General features: G+C 38.3%; 1 protein-coding gene and 2 long non-coding RNA genes across 8 annotated transcripts in view; 2 read left to right on the top strand and 1 right to left on the bottom strand.

The window, feature by feature from the left end:
• LOC129780367 (serine-rich adhesin for platelets) overlaps nt 1–22,150 on the top strand; it is a 239,832-nt gene that overhangs the window by 160,659 nt on the left and 57,023 nt on the right. For 5 of the 6 annotated variants that reach the window (XR_008743896.1, XR_008743898.1, XR_008743895.1 and 2 more), the window contains exon 3: nt 19,002–19,367. Coding sequence is in view for 1 of the 6 variants with exons in the window: in XM_055788556.1 (XP_055644531.1) it covers nt 19,002–19,367 (366 nt within the window). In the remaining 5 variants the exon portion in view is untranslated. Of the gene's footprint in view, nt 1–17,210; nt 17,343–19,001; nt 19,368–22,150 lie in introns of those variants that run through there. The other variant, XR_008743897.1, reaches the window with a different exon arrangement.
• Nucleotides 20,302–20,895, bottom strand: LOC129780372 (uncharacterized). Its single transcript, XR_008743899.1, has 3 exons — nt 20,868–20,895; nt 20,535–20,802; nt 20,302–20,470 (listed from the first exon to the last, which is right to left on the bottom strand). It is a non-coding gene; the product is annotated as an uncharacterized LOC129780372 (long non-coding RNA).
• LOC129780373 (uncharacterized) lies at nt 21,067–21,840 on the top strand. The gene is made up of 3 exons (XR_008743900.1): nt 21,067–21,301; nt 21,367–21,634; nt 21,699–21,840. It is a non-coding gene; the product is annotated as an uncharacterized LOC129780373 (long non-coding RNA).

Genomic DNA, 22,150 nt, shown 5'->3' with positions numbered 1-22,150 from the left:
ATTCGTCAAACTTATAGTTGATTTACGGATCCGTTACATGCGCTTTTAAAACAATCCATTTATTAATCTAGATTTGACGTTTTCGTAAGAAGTAATCTCATAAGATTTGTCCGTAATAAATTTTATATTGAAAAAGCTGTCTATATAACAGATGAAATGTCACTCCATACTTCTGTATATTCTTCTTTGTATATATTTTTGCGTCATTCGCTGTATACGGTTTAACGTTGTTATGTTGAAAAATCATTTGTGCCGGTAAACATCGCCAGTGATAGTATTATACGGTTTCGTTTTGTTTTTGTGTTGCGGATTCTCAAAATATATAAATTTTTCCACTCCAATAATCATTCAATGAAAAACACTTCTTTCCTCTTGAATTTAAAGATGAAGAGTATCAAGAAGGATTTTGAACGTACGATGTCCTTGTCTCATAATTCGTGAGAAAAACATAATTTCCACAAATGAAATTATTCTCCATTTTCTTAATCCGTATGCATGAATGTAGCGATCAGCCTGTGCCAAAACAAAAAGAAACTTTTTAAGTAGTGGAAATGGGGGGAATTTGCCTAAGCAAATCGCCTAATATTTCCAAACCAATACGGTCTAAATAAAAAAAATGTCACATTGTATGCTGAGATACACTTGTTTTCTCTCAATCAATAACGTTTAATCATTATATCAAGCTTCAAATTACCAAATATATCATAAAATAGAAGAAATGTTTTTTGGACATTAAAATTTGATGCGGGGTGATTTGGTCCAGTATGTGTTTCATCGAAAAAAAAACATACTTATGTTTATGTAAAGTATTTTGGTATAACGCTACAATCAGTAACCGTGTTCGATATCAGGTGTCTTGGCCAGATTCTAGACCAGAAAAATTGGATTGAGACCATCTTGAATTTTGTATGGATCTTTTCACTGTTGTTCGAGCATTTTCAAATACTTTCGATACTTGGTCGAAGAAAATTCGTTCTTGATGGCCTGCGATGCTCTTTCAAGCTCCTCCTTCTTCCAACGTTGTCTGCCCATCCAATTTTTGTAATTCACCGGCATCTGGGATCAATTAGACCAAATAAAAACCTTAAATCTGAAGGACCAATTCACTCCACACAACATGCTTAAATTAAAATGCATTTATTGTTATCAAACTTACAGTTTCGTTGCGTCAAATTGTTCCTCTCCTGTAGGCGAACAGAACTTTACTGCACAATACACGATAAGTTTGTTTAATCAGCGGGAAAAACCTCAAAATCCCGATCGGAAAATTCAAATTTTTTGGCAATCAATGTGCTTGCTGTGTTCATGCTACCGTTTCCTTCCCCCTCTCGAAGTTTTACATACCATTCAAAAATGAAAGGAGATGACATTATAAAAAATCCAAGTTGAGCCGTACTTTTTGAGATAAATGGGTGGTCCAAATCACTCCGTATGTCCAACTCACCCCGTGTTACCCTAGGTAGAATTCAATTTTCACAATCGATTCGCCCTCGTTTCTAATTGATTCGACCGATTCAGCAGTTGCTGGCACTGTGTAAAGAAATTCTGAGAGTGCCGGTCGGGTATTCATACTAGGATTGAGCGATCTTTAGAAAAGATCGATCTTGACGAATCGATTTTCTAAACGGCGGGGGGATCGATACACTGATTGAATCGGTACCAAAGAATCGATCTTTACAGTTTTTACATACATTTTTTTTCAAATGTATTTGTACTATTTATTTACGAATTGTATTTAAATGCCGTCTTTAAACATGGAACAAACATTTCACATTTCTATTCAAACATCAAAGGCATTTTATTTTGATTCTTAGCATGAAACAAAAAAAAACTCGAAAGCTTCGAAAAAATTTATTTTCCAGGGTATTCATCTTGTACCGTTATGGAATCATTTAATTAAATAAATCAATCGAAAATTATTATTAGTAATTCAACAACTGATATTTGTTCAGAACTCTGCTCCATACGTCTGACATTTAGTTGGAACCTTGGTAGTAGTCCCAGTTCTAGAAAAGAACGTTTGGGCTGGACCTGATGTCACCATCCAATTTCGTAACAATTTTCGCTGTCAGACTAGTGAATGTGACGGTGTGAATATAGCTCGTGACCTATTTGTAACGAGCAAATTTACAAAACTGCTTCTTCTAAGTTTACGACCATCAATTTGATAAATGGAAGCCTTGACTTGATTTTTGGTGTGATAAAAAACAATGTTCACTTGAAAACAAATTTACATAAAATCTTCTACAATCAAAAAAAAAATCGGGAAGATCGATGAAAAAGATTGATTTTTGCGATTTTTGGAGCACAACTAATCGATCCAAAAAATCGAAAATCGGAGAGGAAAAGATCGAACTTCTAAATATCGATCCAAGATCACCCAATCCTAATCAATACTTCTCTATTATCTCTTTCCTTGATCATTTTCATTAAAATATATATTCTGAAGGTATTGCACATAAACTGTGAGCGATCAATTTATTTCCATTGTTAGTAGATGATAATTTATTCCGCCAGAATGAAGATAACACCACAGGCTGTTATTATTGTAGTATTCAAAATAGTCGACATGGTTTTCTTAAATGCGGGTTCTGTTTCAGTTTCCGTCCATGTTATAAAATAACCACTTCGTTTCTATGTATATCTTGAGAACTCTCAAGGTTATGCAAAAATGGAAGACGAACAAAAAATTCTTTTTGAGGTGCACGGGTCGTATCTCTGAAGAAGCCTTTCTAGCAGCGATGCTCTTTATTGCTCTTTATTGAAATGTGGTAAATTGTGAAATACTCTTCTATAGGTTGGCCCGGCATACGGGTTCCACATTATTTGACCGAAATAAACTCTATTGATCACATCTTTATCTGCGCCTCGTTCTATAAGCGTTAAAAGCGCCGTTTGATGGGCGATGAAAAGCCTAATAATTAACAACAATTTAGAACGAAAAAATCTTGGGATAATCGACATAAACCGTTATCTATTCCCAAAGCCGGTCATCACTCGCAGAAAGTCATGCTGTGTGTCTGGTGGTATTGAAAAGCAATTCTATGTTATGGGCTACAAACAAACAACCCGTTTATAAATTTCAAAAAATACAGTACGCAACTGGACGAGTTGAAGGCAGTGATCCATTCATTATCAATCAATACGATGGGAGTCGTATTGCACCAGAGTAACGTCAGACATCATGTCTCTTCGATAACCTGGCAAATAATTTTGGAGTTTGACAGGGATGTGCTGTTCCACTCGCCGTGCTCATAGTATAAAAAACACAATGACAGTTTTTCGACGAAAGATTGTGGAACAAACCATTTTTAATTATAATTTTAAGTTTTTTCTTAAAATCGGCACGAGCTTTCCAGCGAATTCAATATTTTCCAAGTAGTTGTACAGGAAGATCATTGGTAGATGAACTTATTACAACCACAAAACTACTGCTAGGGTAATATTTTGACAAGGTTCCTTGTAGCCACTAGACACTACCCACACTAACTATATCATCGGGACTTTTTGAACCAGCAATGCTGTTGGGAAATTGAGAACCTTACAGAGAATGTACGTGATGTAGCTTAGAGAGTTACAATGTAAAACATTTCGACAACCATTTAGTCTAAACTATCTACATACACTTGCTGTAGAATTTATAGACATTCGACTAGCGTGAGTAATAAGAAAATTTGATCAGAAGTTGTGTTTGTTTGCTACTTTTTTAATCGTGGGGTCTGATAAAACGGGAGCTTCACATAAACGATAGTAGAGCAATTAATTGCAGACCATTTCGTGAATTCATAACGAAATGACTGAACAATTCTGAGATGCTGAATGTATACCCATTATCAGGAACAGTTTTAGCATCATTTTTTCACGCACAGAAGCTAACTGTAGATAGCATAAATGGAACTCGCAAGAACCTGGAGAGTGATACAAATAACACACCGGGTAATGTTGCAGAAATGAAAGAATAGAGAAGAAATCGCTACTATGGCATTATTCACAAATTGCATAATGCCAAAAAATATGGATTTTGGACCTCATTCCTCCCTAATGTAACGCAAGCCATATCCCTAAAATATAACAAGTAACACAATTTCGACCCGTGATCACTTCATGATGGATCTCATCTTGTTCGAAGATATTTAAAATTAACATACAACAAATATCGTAACGTCGGTCATGGTTCGAACACAACCCTACAACTTTCTTGGTTTTTCATAAAAACAAACAAAACAGAAAATAGAAACAAACTTCGATTTTTTTTCTAAAAAAAGTTAGGAATGTCCACGTGGACAAAGGGGGAGGGGCATAAGAAATGTCCATGCTTATCCACGAATGGGCAGGGGGTGTCTGGAATCCTATTTTTTCTGTCCACGTGGTATATGAATAGCCCCTTAGAAACCAACACGCTCGATAGTTGCAGCGCGATCGATATTTTTTTCCTTCAGAGAGCGTTGCGTGCCTTATGCACCACGCTGTACACACACCTATAATCATTGTGCACTCTTTTCAAAATAAACACTTTTATTAGGATTGTTGGCCTCGAAATGAAAATATTGCTTCATGAGGTGCAGTTGCAGTTGTATTGCGCAGATGTCATCCTTGGTGGAAGCGGTTTTGTGACTGGAATGTGAAATGAAATAACCCATAGCATTCCAGCAGGAGAATCATTTTTCTTGTGAGCCGGCGATAATGACCCAGCATGATTGTGCCCTACACAATGTGGCGAAAACCATTGTAATTACGCCTACTTTGTCATGGCTTGGCTCGATGTGTTAATTGCAAAGCCAGCTGCACAGAGAGAGAAACATTCGGAAGGAATATTTATCAATTTTTCCATCAAGTGGTTTTTAAAATCGTTATTTTTAGAAATTTGATGGTTTTTAAATTTTCTACACATATAACTTATTTAGTTTTTTTCAGGGATTGTTTTTTTTCTATATTATAGTGACTTTCTACTCATTTCGGCTGGTTCGTCACTTTTACTTTCATTTTTGGAAGAATGTCGGGAGTGAGAATTGAACTCGTGATCTCTGCGTGAGATCACAGGGACACAGGGATTGATGTCGAATTCAAGTTTTGGCGAGACAATGACCCAGAGTACAAGACATATAAAGTTCGCAATGGTTGTGTGGCGTGTTCCCTAACCCAGCCATCAAAATCAAGGTGCCTTATATTATATGGCATTCGTTCAAATTATTTACTTTCCCAGCAAATATGTTGAAATCAATTTAATTTGAAAATTGTTTCAATCAATGAATAATTTAATCAATACAAACAAATGATTATCAAGCCAACGGTAGTTCCACGTCAATCTTGCGGTTATATCATATCTATAACCCATCATTTTTTTTTCTTTTTTTGAAAACTAGGTGACACAATATCATATTGAGGTATAAACAATACATGAGAAATTCAATTCGCAACATCAAAGAAATTGGTTGAATGTTTCACAGGCCTCTTACTCAGTCAAAAAAGATTCGTTTTACCCCCATTGCACCAATTGGACTATTTTTTTCCATTTTTTTTTTGCTCTAGAGAGCTGAGAGCGAGCAGAATGGAACCGGATACACGACCAGACAACATGCTCGATGTCGTGGTAGCCATCGCCACAATCACAAAGATTGTTTGCTGCGAGCCCAATGCGATAGAGATGCGCGTTTAGGTTGTAGTGATTGGACATAAGCCGAGATATCACGCGAATGAAATCACGACCTACATTCAATCCCTTGAACCATGCACTCGTCGAGACCTTAGGGATAATCGTGTGTAACCAACGACCGAACTCATCTTCACTCCACATGCGCTGCCAACTAACGAGTGTGTCCTGACGAGGAATGTGAAAAAATTCATTATAGGCAATTTGCCTTTCAAAAAGTGTGCCTTCTGAAGCGCCCACCTTAGCTAGCGAGTCCGCTTTCTCATTCCCCGGAATCGAGCAATGAGAGGGAACCCATGCTAAGGTAATCTTGAATAATTTTTCGACCAAAACACTCAATAGATGTCTTATTCTTGTTAGGAAATAAGATTTATCAACTTTCATTGAGTGGATTGCCTCTATTGAGCTGAGACTGTCTGAAAAAATAAAATAATGGTCGATGGGCAATGTTTCAATGATCCCTAGAGCATAGTATATCGCACCCATTTCTGCGACATACACGGAACAAGGATCTTTGAGTTTGAAAGAGGCACTGAAATTTTCATTGAAGATGCCGAAGCCAGTGGACCCGTTTATGTATGAACCGTCAGTAAAGAACATTTTATCAGATCCAACTTTCCCATATTTTTCCGAAAATATCGACGGAATAACATTGGAGCGTAGGTGATCTGGTATTCCATGGATTTTTTGTCGCATGGACAGATCAAAAATGACAGAGGAATTGCAAAAGTATGGGAAGCAAACTTGGTTGGAGATGCCTGGTGAAGGGTGCACGTCGTGGGTAAGGTACTCATGGTATAAAGACATAAAACTTGACTGAGGAGTCAGTTGTAGTAGATTTTCGAAGTTATCAATCACCAATAGATTCATGATCTTGCAACGGATGAGAAATCTGTAGGATAATTCTGTGAACCGAAGAGTAAGCGGGGGTACTCCTGCCAAAACTTCGAGACTCATCGTATGTGTCGAATGCAAACACCCCATGGCTATACGCAAGCAACGATATTGTATCCTCTCCAGCTTGAGAATATGAATCCTGGCAGCTGATCAGAAGCAGAAACTTCCATATTCTAACACTGACAATATCGTTGTTTTGTACAACTGAATGAGGTCTCCTGAATGGGCACCCCACCATGTTCCGGTTATTGTTTGGAGAAAATTGATTCTTTGCTGGCATTTCTGTTTCAAATACGCAATGTGTCTCCCCCAGGTACATTTAGAATCAAAATATACACCCAGGTATTTGAAAAACATAGAGTGTTGGATCGTTTTGCCAGATAGGTGAAGCTGGAATTGGGCGGGTTCGTGCTTCCTAGAAAAAACGACCATCTCAGTTTTCACCGTAGAGAATTCGATACCCAGCTTGAGGGCCCACGTGAACAGATTGTTCATGGTATCTTGCAACGACTTTTGCAGAGCGACGGGATTAGTACCCGTGATGGAAATAACTCCATCGTCTGCAAGATGTCTCAGCGTGCAGTCTCTAGTTAGACAATCATCCATATCATTGACGTAAAAACTGTACAAGAGGGGGCTTAGGCAGGAACCTTGCGGTAGGCCCATAAAACTGTAACGAGAAGATTTTGAGTTGCCATGAGAGAAATTCATGTGCTTTTCTGACAGTAAATTGTACATGAAATTATTCAGAATTGGTGAAAGTCCACGATTATGAAGCTTCTCTGAGAGAATTTCCATGGAAACTGAATCAAATGCCCCTTTGATATCGAGAAAAACGGAAGCCATTTGTTCTTTGCGAGCAAATGCGATTTGGATTTCAGAAGATAGCAGCGCGAGACAATCATTCGTCCCTTTACCTCGGCGGAAGCCAAACTGCGTATTTGACAGCAAATTGTTCGTTTCGACCCACTTGTCCAAACGAAGTAGAATCATTTTCTCTAACAATTTGCGAATACAGGATAACATTGCAATCGGCCTATACGAGTTGTGATCGCAAGCCGGCTTGTTGGGTTTTCGTATGGCTATCACTCTCACTTGTCTCCAGTCATGCGGGACAATATTCAGCTCCAGAAACTTGTTGAACAAGTTCAGCAAACGCTGTTTTGCCAAGCCGGGAAGATTCTTCAACAAGTTGAATTTAATCTTGTCCGACCCCGGAGCTGAATTGTTACATGAGAGGAGGGCAATTGAGAATTCTACCATCGAAAAATTCTCATAATCGCATTGGAGCGGAATATCGCGTACGACGCTTTGTGCAGGAACAGAATCGGGACAAACCTTCCTTGCAAATTTGAAAATCCAACGGTCAGAGTATTCCTCACTTTCATTGGTATGGTTCCAGCCACGCATTTTCCTAGCCGTATTCCAAAGAGTACTCATAGCGGTCTCCCTTGACAAACCATTGACGAATTTCCGCCAATATCCACGCTTTTTTGCTTTAATCAGACCTTTTAGTTTGGCTTCTAGAGCTTGGTACTTTCGAAACCATTCCACTAATCCAGTTTTCCTGAATTTTTTGAAAGCAGATGATTTATCAAGGTAGACCTTTGAACATTCCTTGTCCCACCAAAGTGATGGAGGACGACGTCGGAAAGTGGTAGCCGGTACACGTTTCTTTTGAGCTTGAAGTGCGCTATCGTAAATCAAACTTGATATAAAATTATACTCTTCAAGGGGAGGAAGTTCATGCATCGAAATGATTGCTTCAGATATTAATTCTGCAAATTTTCTCCAGTCAATATTCTTCGTGAGGTCATACGCAATATCGACTGACTCACTAGATTTTGATTCATTGGCGATCGATAAAATTATTGGTAGGTGATCACTACCGTGGGGATCTTGGATTACCTTCCACGTGCAATCCAGGGATAATGAAGAAGAGCAAAGTGATATGTCTAGCATACTTGCCCGTGCAGGAGGGTTGGCTATCCTAGTTGCTTCCCCAGTATTCAAAACTGTCATGTTGGAGTTGTCGCACAGATCATAAATCAACGTGTCACGGTTGTCATCGTAGAGTGACCCCCATGCTGTTCCATGGGAGTTGAAGTCACCTAAGATTAACCGCGGCTCCGGCAATGCCTCGATAATATCAAAGAACTGATGGCGGCCTACCGTAGTCTTGGGAGGAATATATATCGAAGCAATGCAGAGTTCTTTGCCATTGATTTGTATCTGGCAAGCGACAACTTCAATGCCTGTAATTGTAGCGTTGCCTGCACGGTCTTGGCTTTCTTTCATACAACTAAAACTCGACCAATCGTTTTAGCGTGCAACTCTCGACTCTTTTATTTTTCCGAAATTAATTCTACAAACTAATTCTTCTACCTTCGAATTTCTGGGGAGGCGCTTGGAGTTACCCCGCTATATCTGCCGATAAATAATTACGCGCCGAGTAATCAAAAAATGTCCCGTGTGTGTTGAACTGCCACGAACCGAGTGGAAACTTGAGATTTGTTTCACTCGCACAAAAATAACAAAATTGATGTCAGGAAAAAAATGCAGTCTCGGTAACAACGTAATTTGAACAAAAATGTAATTAGAGAAGTGTTCGATTTTCGACAAGGGTGATGCACTTTTGGATCTTGACGACAAAGCGCAAGTGTGCTTCAATGAAATATGAAAAAATGGAGCGAAGCATTCTCCAAGCGTCTCTACATACATATATGGAGGAATTAGGGTCGCTTCATAATCGATGGGATAGTGACTCTTTAGAAGGAGTGACGTTTTTTGATCCCCAATAGTACGCCACCAAACGAGTCGTTACGATCTAGGCGAATAATGTTGAAATCGTGAAAATTCAGCTCGTCGGCTGAACAAAGCCATGTTTCACAGAGAGAAAATACATCACAGTTAGAACTGTAAACTAAAAATTTAAATTGGTCTAGTTTAGGGATGATGCTTCTGCAATTCCACTGTATGACAGTGGTAACTACAACTACAACTTTTTCCATTTTGACACATTTCGTATTGATTAACGTACACGGTCCAGCACAGACAGAACTGAAACAATCTACTAAAATTCAGGGATACTGGTAATCACCAAATTGTTTTATTTTTGAAAAAATACTTATTTCCGCAGCAACGAAAATTATATCTCTTGCCACCGCAACAAACAAAAAGTTAGTTTTGTTTATAATTCTGGCGTTTCATGAACGTGTTGTGAAGTGTTTCGGGATGACAAAAATATACTATTAATACTTTCTGTATAGCATGTCTACCTTACCACACCAAGAGGTCTTACTCCGTTTTCCGCTACAGGAATGTTTCCGATTTTCTCTAACAAATCTCAGAGACATTACGATTCGATCGATATGTCGTCAGAATATGGTCGCAGCAAAAAGATTTAGTAATATTAATTTCAATAGTTTTCATATGTTACGTGTTTTATAACTTTTATTCTTTCAGATAGACCCTTTCCTTCAGCAACAGAAGAACATCTATCAACAGATGATCTGACCTTTTATCTGTTCCTTCTATCTGTTCACAATATCTAAATTCAATGTAACGAACGTTTTTTATCGAATGAAGAAAAAAATAAGATTTCCGATATATCACTTTAGGGATAGGAAACTACGTTTTTTTTCGCCTCTGCAACATTTTGTTGTCCCTAAACCTACATAGAGGGAAACTGTGATCTGGATGCTGAACGACTTTACTGCGGAAGACTATCGAGGCTGCTTTCAATCGTTGAGTTAGGACGATAATAATAATAATGAAGGTCCCGCCTCATTCCCCTACATAGGTTTGAGTTGGTCGATTATCTAGTTGATAATTAATTAATACGTAACTAGTTTTACAAATAAAAACGAACTGATTTAATTTGCAGATATGAAATCACCTCTTTGTGATATCGGTATTTCACTTAGCTTCGTCTATTCAAAAGTTTCTTCGGACATGTTTGTAAGAAGTCACAGCAAATCTTTCAGTTCAGTCAAATCTCAAGAAGAAACGCTTGCTGTCCCGTCAAGCTATCCCATAGCATCTTCTGAGTTCACTGTAACCTGACTGCCAAAATTGTCAGACTATTAACTCTTCAGATTAATCGAACATTTGACCCGTTGGATGAATTTCAGGTTGTAGCCTATCCCTTCATTCTGACGGTTGTCTGCTTGATCTCTCAGAAATAGCTATTGAGCCTTCTTTACTTGACAACAGTCGTTCCCTCGATCTTAAACGAACCCCAATCATAGTTGTGCTTCTTTTTGACGAAACTAACATATCCAATTCCACAATAAGAACAAACTCTACCATGTTCCAATCGCTATCACAATTCAGATATCTCATGGCTGCATTATCGCGCGCGTGCTCAAACTTATGTAGACTACTTTCTATTTTCTTTTTTTTTTCTCTTTTCATTTCTATAAACATACAAAAAATCCTTCATTATCATTGGGACGAATCATTCTTTCATACACATACACAAACACAATTCGCTGAAAACAACTTCGTTCATTACAATTTAACCATTTTTATTACATTTTTGATATGTGAAATACACTGTCGTTTAAAATCCACTAATGTGGTTGCTCTTTTAATGTGCCTAGGCATCGAATTGAAATAAGTTACACCTTTAAAAAATAGGGAGTTCTGTGACACTCTACTTAAGAAGTTAGGCGTTCGTGCTTCGTCTGCATTTCTGGTATTATATCGATGAATATCACTTCCTCTTTCAATTCGATCACACAAATATCGAGGCAGTAATCCATTTATTATTTTGAAAACGAAAACCATGGTCAAATATACAATTCTTTGCTTCACAGATAGCCATTGAATCGTGTTTAGCATGAAAGCTGAGGAAGTGAATCTATTACAACGCAAAATTAAGCGCATTACTTTATTTTGTAAACGTTGTAGCTTCAACATTTGTGTTTCGTTAGCAAGAAAAAGAATGGATGAACAGAAGTCTATGTGTGGCGATATTATTGATTTATATAATTGAATTTTACTCGAAATTGTCAACTCATTTCTTAAACACATGATACCGTATTTTTTTGCAATTTTTTTGATGACATTATCTATGTGAGACTTAAAAAGCAGTTTGTCATCTATAGTAACACCAAGATACTTTATCTCTCTAACGCGATCAAGTGTCTCACCATTTATCTCTACCAAACACTCGGTGTTATAATATCTCGAAGAAAATACCATGTGCTTGGTTTTTCCAACATTTAATTTTAACTGCTTATAATTCAACCAACTACTAAGACAATGCAAATCTCCATTTAAGTGCAATGCTGCGGATTCCAATTTTCTAGCTGCTATGAACAGAACTGTATCGTCCGCAAATAAATTTATATCGCAAAACGTAAGACTCGTTTCATGTCATTTATGTACATTATGAATAAAATAGGCCCCAACACGCTTCCTTGTGGAACACCGAACGTACTAGCTATTGGTTCAGAAACAGAATTAGCAAAAACAGTTCTCTGTATTCGATTACTCAAATAACTTTCAAACCATTCGAATGCCGAACCCTCTAAACCAAAGCGCCGCAGAGTCTGTAACAACAAGGGCCTGGAAATAGTTTCAAATGCGCGTTTCAAATCCAAAAACACTGCAATGACCGCTTCTTTGTTCTCGATATATTCCTTCCACTTAGCTAAAACCAAATTCTAGGCGGTTTCACAGGAATGTGATTCCCGATATCCCGATTGCTCTGGTGCTAGTAATGAGTTATTATTCAAATAGTTCACCAGCTGGCCTTTAACGACTAATTCTAGCAGTTTTTCTATAGTGTGCAACATATTGATAGGACGAAACTCTTCGGATTTAATCGTCCCAGCAATTTTTTGTATTGGAACCACTAAGTATTCTTTCCAAAATATTGGGCACGTGCCCAGTTCTTAATGAATCATTTATCAGGTCCAGCAGGGAATATCCAATAACATGAAAGCAATCTTGAACAACTTTTGCATTGACGTCATCAATACCAGACGACTTTTCTAGTGCAAAACAAATTCTTTTAAGGTCCGCAAAAGTTATTGGGTGAAAACAATCCAGTTTACATCCACTGGCCGTCGGCTGTACTATTTCGTCAGGTTCAATAACCAAATCGATACTTTCATTAATAAGTGAAACACTGTCAACGAAATATGAATTGAACTTATTGGCTATTAGGTTTTCTGATGTTATAACTGAATTCTCGAATGTTATGGATCGCGGGCAACTGTTTTCAGATTTCATCAACCTTTTTAAAATTTTCCACAACTGTTTGCTATTATTTTTCTTCTGATCGATCTTTCTCTGGATATGATCTGTTCTGGCTTTTTTCAACGATCTCGAATAATTATTGCGAGCAACTGTATAATAACGCCAATCGATAGCACTATTAGTTCTACGAAACTTTTTGTAACATCTATCCCTCGTACGTTTCATTCGCACTAAGTCAAGACAATACCAAAAGCTCGTGTTTTCAGTCTCGACCAACTTAAGTTTGACTAGTTTTTTAGTACATGTTCGCAGAGAATCTGTAAGAAAAGATGCCCTGGTTTCTAAATCACCCGAAACCGGATAAGAATCCAAGCTTCTAGTTACAAGAGCACACAGAGCCTCCTTCGAATAATTCTTCCAGCACTTTGTCAAAACTCTATCATTTGTTTCACAGTTAGTATCATGGAAATTTATAAATATAGTTTCATGATCAGTTATTTTCAGTTCGTCAACGGTAAATGATTGAACCGTGTCGAAATTTGAATAAACATGATCAATCAGTGTTTTGCTGTACTGGGTAATTCGTGTAGCTTCAAAAACCGTTTGTTTTAATCCGAAATAATTCATCAGGCACTTCAATTGGGAAGAGTTCAGGTCATCAAACAAATTAATATTGAAATCACCAGCGATAATATTAATTCCACTGAAATTTAAAAAATGCTCTAACCAGTTATCTAAAAGTTCAATAAAACGCTGTACAATAGAACTGGGAGAGTGGTATAATAGTCCGTAATTTCCAATCTGAATGCCTCTCTCGATAACTATACCCAAAAACCAATTGTTATCAATCGCTTCGTTGAACCGAATGTTGAAACATATTGATTCCTGGATATACATAGCAACCCCTCCAGTATGTTTGGAGTGCGACAAGCAAAAAAAAGCTCTATAACCCAAAATATAGTATTGGTCGAAAGCTTCCGCATCTACTATATGAGTTTCTGTGAGAAATACCAACGATGGACGTTCGTTATCTACAATTAGTTTCAATTCACTGAAGTGTGTAGGCAACCCAGCAATATTGAAATACAGAATATTAGAGTTTTTACTTCGAGCACTTGTCGTTGTTTGCTATTGTTCGTACCGAATGATAGATTTCCTCTTTTCTATAATGTTTCTATAAACTGTCTGTCTGCAGTCTGTACTATATGCTGGATGACCGACATCCAAATTTAGCTTACGTTCTTTATTCATTTTTCGGCAGTTAACGCATTCGGTCGATATCGATGAACATTCAGATGTGGAATGTTGCTTACTACATTTAGAACATTTTTCATCATTTGGACAATTTTTACTTATATGGCCGAACTCTCCACATTTGAAGCACCTAATAACATTGAATGTTTCTACTACGGGACACCGATCCCATCCTATGTTGACTTTTTCAGCGCTTATTAAATTTTTGAAAGACTTACTGTCAACTTCAAGCACTACGTTATATTTATTGTACTTGAAGCGTGGATTCTCATAGATAGCAACCACATTAACGTCACCTATCCCGATGTTTTCAATTCGACTTTTCAACAAGTCTATAAAAACATCAGAGGAATACCGATCAGACATTCCCAAAATTTTGGTTTTAATGGTTTCGGGACAACAGCTTTATATTTTTCATCTAATTTGCTTTCAATATCGGATTTTATCGAATTACATTTTTCTACTGTTGCACACTCTATAATAATCGAGCCTTCTTTCCCGTTTCGAAAGCTGCGGACATTATGTATTTTTGGATCGAGTTTTTTCTTTATTTCATTTCGGGTACTATCGTTACTTTGAATCGACTCTACCGGTTTAACAACAATAACAGGACCAGCCTTCGGTTTTTCTGATATCTTGGGATTTCTCGAAACAACGTTCGCGAAAGATAATGTGTCAGTAGTATGAAAAACCTCGTCATTTTTGGTTTCATTGAGAATTGGTTTATCATTACTATTCGACATAATCTTTATTTTCCTTCTAGGATTAAAATCAGATTCCGATCGCGTATCCCTTTCAACAATTCTTTTCCTGTTCATTGCAACTATATTTTGACTTTCAATTTCATGTTTTTTGTTCAATATATTTTTTCCACAATTCTAGCCACACTGCTCTTATGCTTATTCATATGTTCTTGAAGAGCAGTATTAAGGCTCGTTTCCAAAATATGTTTAGCTTTTTCCAATGCACTGTTTATCTGCAAAGCAACCGTATCACGAATATTGGTTATTGTCTCAGATATGAAATTGAGCTTTTTCATTTCCTCTTTCAACAATGAAATGTCAACAACCAAATCATGTGGCTCACTTTTGCTAGCAGATAAACACTCATTACACTTAAACAGTATATTTACATTATCATTGATCAGCTTTGCAGCTGCTTTAGTTAGATTCGTGCAGCGCCTGTGCATACGAGCGCCACAATTTCCAACACAAGCAACCGGATCATCGCTGATCACAATACCATCCTTACATACACCACATTCATCCATTGGCCTAAGCACGAGCGTAGCGAAATACCAACACAATAACACAACCAAAAAAAACGAAATTCAGTCAACAGCAGCTTGCGGTTATCCCACTTGCTGCTGTTTTAGGGATAATGCTGAAAATAAATATCAGTTGATGTAGCAGCTTACACTTATGTTTTGCACTATCAATTACGCTTCCAGCTGGTTACAATGTATCACAAAATTAAACAGGATTTCACAAACAACTATGTAATATTCCTTAGACACAAAATACAACGAACTGCAATCTTCGCCATTACAAAAATGTTTAATGTGAATAATGTGAAGTTGATAATAAAGAATTTGCTGTCAGCTTGATTTGCTTGTATCTTATTTGGAAATTCTCGTAAGTATATATTAGGCTGTCAAAAAAGTCCTGCGGTATTTCCTCGAGGTGTCGTTGTAAGCGCGTAGTTCTAGTTGTATTCATTGTATCGAGTCATACTATAGCTTGTTGGAAAGGTATTTTTGTGCGCTATCCTTGACAGTCCTTGACAGTGTTTTGTTTGGTTAAGTCGTTCGTGAGTTATAGTGTCGCAAATATGGAGCAAAATAAAGAGAAAATCCGACATATTTTACAGTACTACTATGACAAAGGCAAAAATGCATCTCAAGCTGCCAATAAAATTTGTGCAGTTTATGGACCCGATACAGTTTCCATTTCCACCGCACAACGATGGTTTCTAAGTTTTCGTTCTGGTGTAGAGGTCGTCGAAAATGCGCCACGCTCCGGAAGGCCTGTCGTCGAAAATTGCGACAAAATCGCTGAATTTGCCGAGAAAGACCGGCATAGTAGCATCCGTAGCATCGGCCAAGAGCTGGGGATAAGTCATCAAACCGTTATTAACCATTTGAAGAAGCTTGGATTCACAAAGAAGCTCGATGTATGGGTGCCACACACATTGACGCAAAAAAAAAACATCTTTGACCGTATCGACGCATGTGAATCGCTGCTGAATCGCAACAAAATCGACCCGTTTCTGAAGCGGATGGTGACTGGCGATGAAAAGTGGGTCACTTACGACAACGTGAAGCGCAAACGGTCGTGGTCGAAGCCCGCTGAAGCGGCTCAGACGGTGGCCAAGCCCTCATTAACGGCCAGGAAGGTTCTGCTGTGTGTTTGGAGGCATTGTCAAGAAATAATCTATTATGAGCTGCTTCCCTATGGCCAAACGCTCAATTCGGACCTGTACTGCCAACAACTGGACCGCTTGAAGGTAGCACTCATGAAGAAGAGGCCATCTTTGATAATCAGAGGCCGCATTGTCTTCCAACAGGACAACGCCAGGCCACATACTTCTTTGGTGACGCGCCAGAAGCTCCGGGAGCTCGGATGGGAGGTTCTTTTGCATCCGCCGTATAGTCCGGACCTTGCACCAAGTAACTACCACCTGTTTTTGTCCATGGCGAACGAGCTAGATAGTCAGAAGTTAGCCACAAAAGAGGCCTGTGAAAATTGGCTATCCGAGTTTTTTGTCAATAAGGAAGCGAGCTTCTATAACAGGAGTATTATGAAGTTGGCATCTCGTTGGGAACAAGTCATCGAACAAAACGGCGCATATTTGACTTAAAACAGATGATTGTAACTAATTTATGAACAAATGAAAATTCAAAAAAAATACCGCAGGACTTTTTTGACAGCCTAATATATTGTTATCATCATGCGAAAATAATAGTCAAGAATCGGGAACATAAAAATTATTCTTCTACTGATAATTCTTGTAGTAAGTTCTCTCAATTCCACAATGACGTTTGTGTTCTGAAATGTTAATGTGCAAAAAAGTCCGTCTCTTCTCGTGTTCCAAAAACAGTTCGTTTTTAAATCTTCCAAATCATTTTCAAATGTTCCTACATACAATTTCACATCTGAAAATTCACCAAGTAGCCTATATATTGGAAGGGATGTAATAAGCCGAATGACAGTGACCAATGTGCTCAAAAAAACTTATATTTCATAAGCTTGCATTAAGTACTGCTGGATTCTACGTTGGTGTTCATTCCATTTCTCTGTCAATCTTCCGAACATCAACCTACGCAGCGAAGGTATGTGAATCAATACATTTTTTTTCCGTTGGAGGTCACAACACATATAAACAAAAATGGCACATCTTTGTGTCCTCAGATGAATTCTCGCAATCATCTTCCTTCTTGTAGAAATTAATGCAGAGTTTTCGATTTGCGCGGAGATCTGACCGTCCTAATATGGACAATCCGAATTTATTCGCTAATTTAGGATATACATATGCTGCTGGCACACCGTGTGGTTTCCAGGTTTTTTTTTGAAGCCAATTCCCGAACGAGGGTTTCCACTTTATCTTGATTCCGCGTGTTTTTGTTGTTGCGAGACCCGTATTATAAACACTTTTTTGGAAAGTTGATTGACGCGTCGTATTGGCTTCATGTGCATGAAGGTGAATACGTACAATGGCGAAAAATTGTGTAGTCTCCATCAATTTGGTCAAGGAATTTGAGCCGGTCACAGCTGACAAGCGTTAATTTTCGACACTCGTGTTGTGGTATGTGTGGCTTGATGACTATATTCATCCGCGGACTGTCCGTTTACACAAAATACCGTGACATTGGGCTCGTGTTTCCTAGTTTTGAAGGTTATGGGAACATGCTGACATGTTATGGTGCAAAACATGAAATGAGATACATTTTTCATAGAACCGAAATGATCGAAACATTCATAGATTTGCGACAAAACAGTCTTGAGCTATCCGGGTTCATGTTTAAAATTTAAATCTATCCTGGGAACAACGTATTGCGTGGCGTATGCACACGGCATAATAATTTCACACACTGGAATCATGTCCAAATTGCGGTTCTACTTGCGTCATTGCACTCATTCACACGGCGGCAGACCGCAAAAAATTGACAGATTTCATGCACCCGAATCGGCGACACACTAATCTCAGTACGGCTGTCGCAGGAGTGAATTATGTAAATTGATACCGAAGCCCAACAGCACAACTATGGTGCGAATAAACTCGATTTCAATAACCCAAACTCGCACCATTTTTTTTTCGTATGGAAGGCGTGCACGGCATTAAACGATTATTATCCGTAATTATTTAATGAAAGCTGTAATTGCTGGAACATGCAAACATGCTTGTCTATTTGAACAACTTGTGTCAGACGCATGTTTATGACTGAAAGAGTGTCAATTCGGTTGTTCAAGAGGTGCTATAGATGAATGTAAAAATAGAATTATGACTATCGATACGTTGGTTCATTTATTTGTGCTGAAATAGTCGTCACTGACAATTTTTGCTTTCGGCTGCTCTTTGAGTTGAACATTCCTAACATATTCCAGAGTTCCTACTCTCAGAAACGTGCCATTTCACTGCTCACGAAAAGATCGTAAAACATTCTTAACTGTTTGAAAATGAAAAGATGTAAATACATATTCATTTAGTCTTGTCACAGAAACGTTAACTATTCCACTTTCTTGTGGCCGGTAGCCAGCAACCCGCCGAAACAAACGTATGAACATCTCATCATGAATTCTGCGCGCCTCCAGGCTTCTTGTAGAACCTGAACGAAATGTGCCCGAAGATATTACCAATCCAGCAGTTGTAAATTTATTTAAATCATACGAAGGCTGTCCTTCCGAGCGTACAAACATTTATTACGACTTGTTCAACTATTCGAATTGATTTATGACAGATGCCCCTCATGATCATATCTCTACACTTGCAGATGGTCTCACACAACCTGTCCACCCCGGACGGCAGCACCCAGCACACACAGAAGAAACAGATGGAAATTCTGCAGGCACGAACCGTGTCTGGTTCACTTCAGGTGGTCCGCGCCCAAACCGTACAGACAACCTCGTCACGCTGGTCCTCCTCCACACTGCATTCCGAGATCTGCAACGGCATTAGCACCAGCCACAGCAGCACCAGCGGTAGCAGCTATAATGGTCACAGCCATTCGACAACCTCCAATGCCACCAGCCACCATGGGACAAGTTCATTCGCCACTAATGGATTCTCGAGTCATCACCTGCAGCAACAACAACAGCAACAGATTCGCAGACCCCTCATAAATTCAAGTAGATTATTGGTAAGTTGCCTTCCGGTTAATCAAATCTTAGTGACCAGTCTGTCGATAATGATCGTTTTGTATCAGTAAAATTATAAAAAGCACACATTGAAGAATATTCGAACAACACTTACTTGCTGTGCGAGATTTGGATATTATACTAGAGCATTTCTGGATAAAATCTTCCAAAAATAGAGAATCTTCCATAACCCTATTTAATTCATATGGAACTATCAACAATGCTCCCGTGGATGAGTAGTTGACGTCAAACCTATCATGCCAGGGGTTTTGGTTTAATTCACGTTCTGGCCGGGGATGTTTTAATCGTGTGTTATTTGGCAGAGGAGAAGAAGACGAAGAAGAAGAAGAAGGAGGAAGACTTTTTAGAAGTGCCAGAGATGATTATCCTTATTCTAGAATCCGATCGAATCAAAAATTACCGCACGGGACATCCTGCAATACGATCGATTCGAGTTAAGCAAAGAATTCATTGTTCATACTTCCCCCCGAACACGGTACATCAGCCTTTGCACTTTGCAAACTGAACATGTACGAAATGACGAAAGATATCGACATCGCAATATGTTTACATCAATTGAGGGGCTTAGAACAAAAGGGGTGTAAGTGAAATGATCGATTTTCTCTATATCGACTATCTCTTTTGGTTATAACTTACCCACTCTACATTGTTGTGTCGAATTGGTCCCAACAAACGGTGTCGACAACGATACCGATATCGTGCCATTTTGCAACGATTTTGTCGACCTACCCTTCGTATTCGACAACCAATTTCGAGCCAAACCTGTGCCAATCTGGCACCGCGTCGACCGATTGCAGTACTGCTCAACCGTTTTTATGGCTGTGTGTTTTCAAAAAGTTTAATGTTAAGCAAAAAAAAACAAAAAATTGCGTTGTTTACAAATATTTATTTATAATAAATTCATACAATTGTGCACTGTTGCTATTCGCAGCGATTATACCGTCATCAGTAAACTCCCGTCAGCTACAAATTTCTTCATCGGAATCGCAGTCGGCTCAATTATTTTTGTCCCTTTCGTTCCCTCTAGCAGACACACCTAACTGCGTGGGCAATCATGACTGTTGAGATGGATGAGTTTTTTATTCTGAAATGAAATTAAGAGATCAAAATTCATATCATAAGTAAAAATTAAAACCAGTCATACTTACGGGTATTCAAATTGGTTACGTTCGTGTTGAAGTTGTTGTTGGTGATTATGGTGAGATGAGCGCTTTGGTCTGATCCCAAAAACAATACTTTTCCGAAGCTGCAAACTCCGTTTTCATTCCATCCAGATCACCGCTATTCTTTCATTTTCATTTATACATTTCTGCTGTTGCTGCTGCTTTCCTTCCTTTGACGCGATATATTAACAAAGACTAGCTGCGTTCACCACAAATTCGCCTGTATTTTGTCTCCGTGTTGTTGATTTTGTTACTGAAATTAATCAAGGAAACATCATTTATATTTTATAATTAAATATCAAAATTATCCTTACTTACAAAATTTAGTTCTCGAGTCATTTTCTGTTATGTTTTAAATGACAATTCAGAGAGAAAGAGAAAAAGCAATCTCTACAGTGATGCCGTTTCGCTCAGTACCAAAAAATTGCATACAATTATAGTTCAACTATAGACAGTGCTGCCTGCGGGGGGTAAGGCGGAGGTAGATTCCAGCACTTTTGTAGCATCCCAGTTCCAAACATAATCGAGCAGTCATTGGCCCGATGTCGACCGAAACGAAGTAACATGCTACAAAAGTGCTGGAATCTACCTCCGCCTTACCCCCCGCAGGCAGCACTGTCTATAGTTGAACTATAATTGTATGCAATTTTTTGGTACTGAGCGAAACGGCATCACTGTAGAGATTGCTTTTTCTCTTTCTCTCTGAATTGTCATTTAAAACATAACAGAGAATGACTCGAGAACTAAATTTTGTAAGTAAGGATAATTTTGATATTTAATTATAAAATATAAATGATGTTTCCTTGATTAATTTCAGTAACAAAATCAACAACACGGAGACAAAATACAGGCGAATTTGTGGTGAACGCAGCTAGTCTTTGTTAATATATCGCGTCAAAGGAAGGAAAGCAGCAGCAACAGCAGAAATGTATAAATGAAAATGAAAGAATAGCGGTGATCTGGATGGAATGAAAACGGAGTTTGCAGCTTCGGAAAAGTATTGTTTTTGGGATCAGACCAAAGCGCTCATCTCACCATAATCACCAACAACAACTTCAACACGAACGTAACCAATTTGAATACCCGTAAGTATGACTGGTTTTAATTTTTACTTATGATATGAATTTTGATCTCTTAATTTCATTTCAGAATAAAAAACTCATCCATCTCAACAGTCATGATTGCCCACGCAGTTAGGTGTGTCTGCTAGAGGGAACGAAAGGGACAAAAATAATTGAGCCGACTGCGATTCCGATGAAGAAATTTGTAGCTGACGGGAGTTTACTGATGACGATATAATCGCTGCGAATAGCAACAGTGCACAATTGTATGAATTTATTATAAATAAATATTTGTAAACAACGCAATTTTTTGTTTTTTTTTGCTTAACATTAAACTTTTTGAAAACACACAGCCATAAAAACGGTTGAGCAGTACTGCAATCGGTCGACGCGGTGCCAGATTGGCACAGGTTTGGCTCGAAATTGGTTGTCGAATACGAAGGGTAGGTCGACAAAATCGTTGCAAAATGGCACGATATCGGTATCGTTGTCGACACCGTTTGTTGGGACCAATTCGACACAACAATGTAGAGTGGGATG

Source organism: Toxorhynchites rutilus, chromosome 3 (genome assembly GCF_029784135.1).
Source record: "Toxorhynchites rutilus septentrionalis strain SRP chromosome 3, ASM2978413v1, whole genome shotgun sequence".
Lineage (NCBI taxonomy): Eukaryota > Metazoa > Arthropoda > Insecta > Diptera > Culicidae > Toxorhynchites > Toxorhynchites rutilus.
The sequence above is the reverse complement of the archived record's forward strand: the minus strand, read 5'-3'. Positions and strand labels throughout refer to the sequence as shown.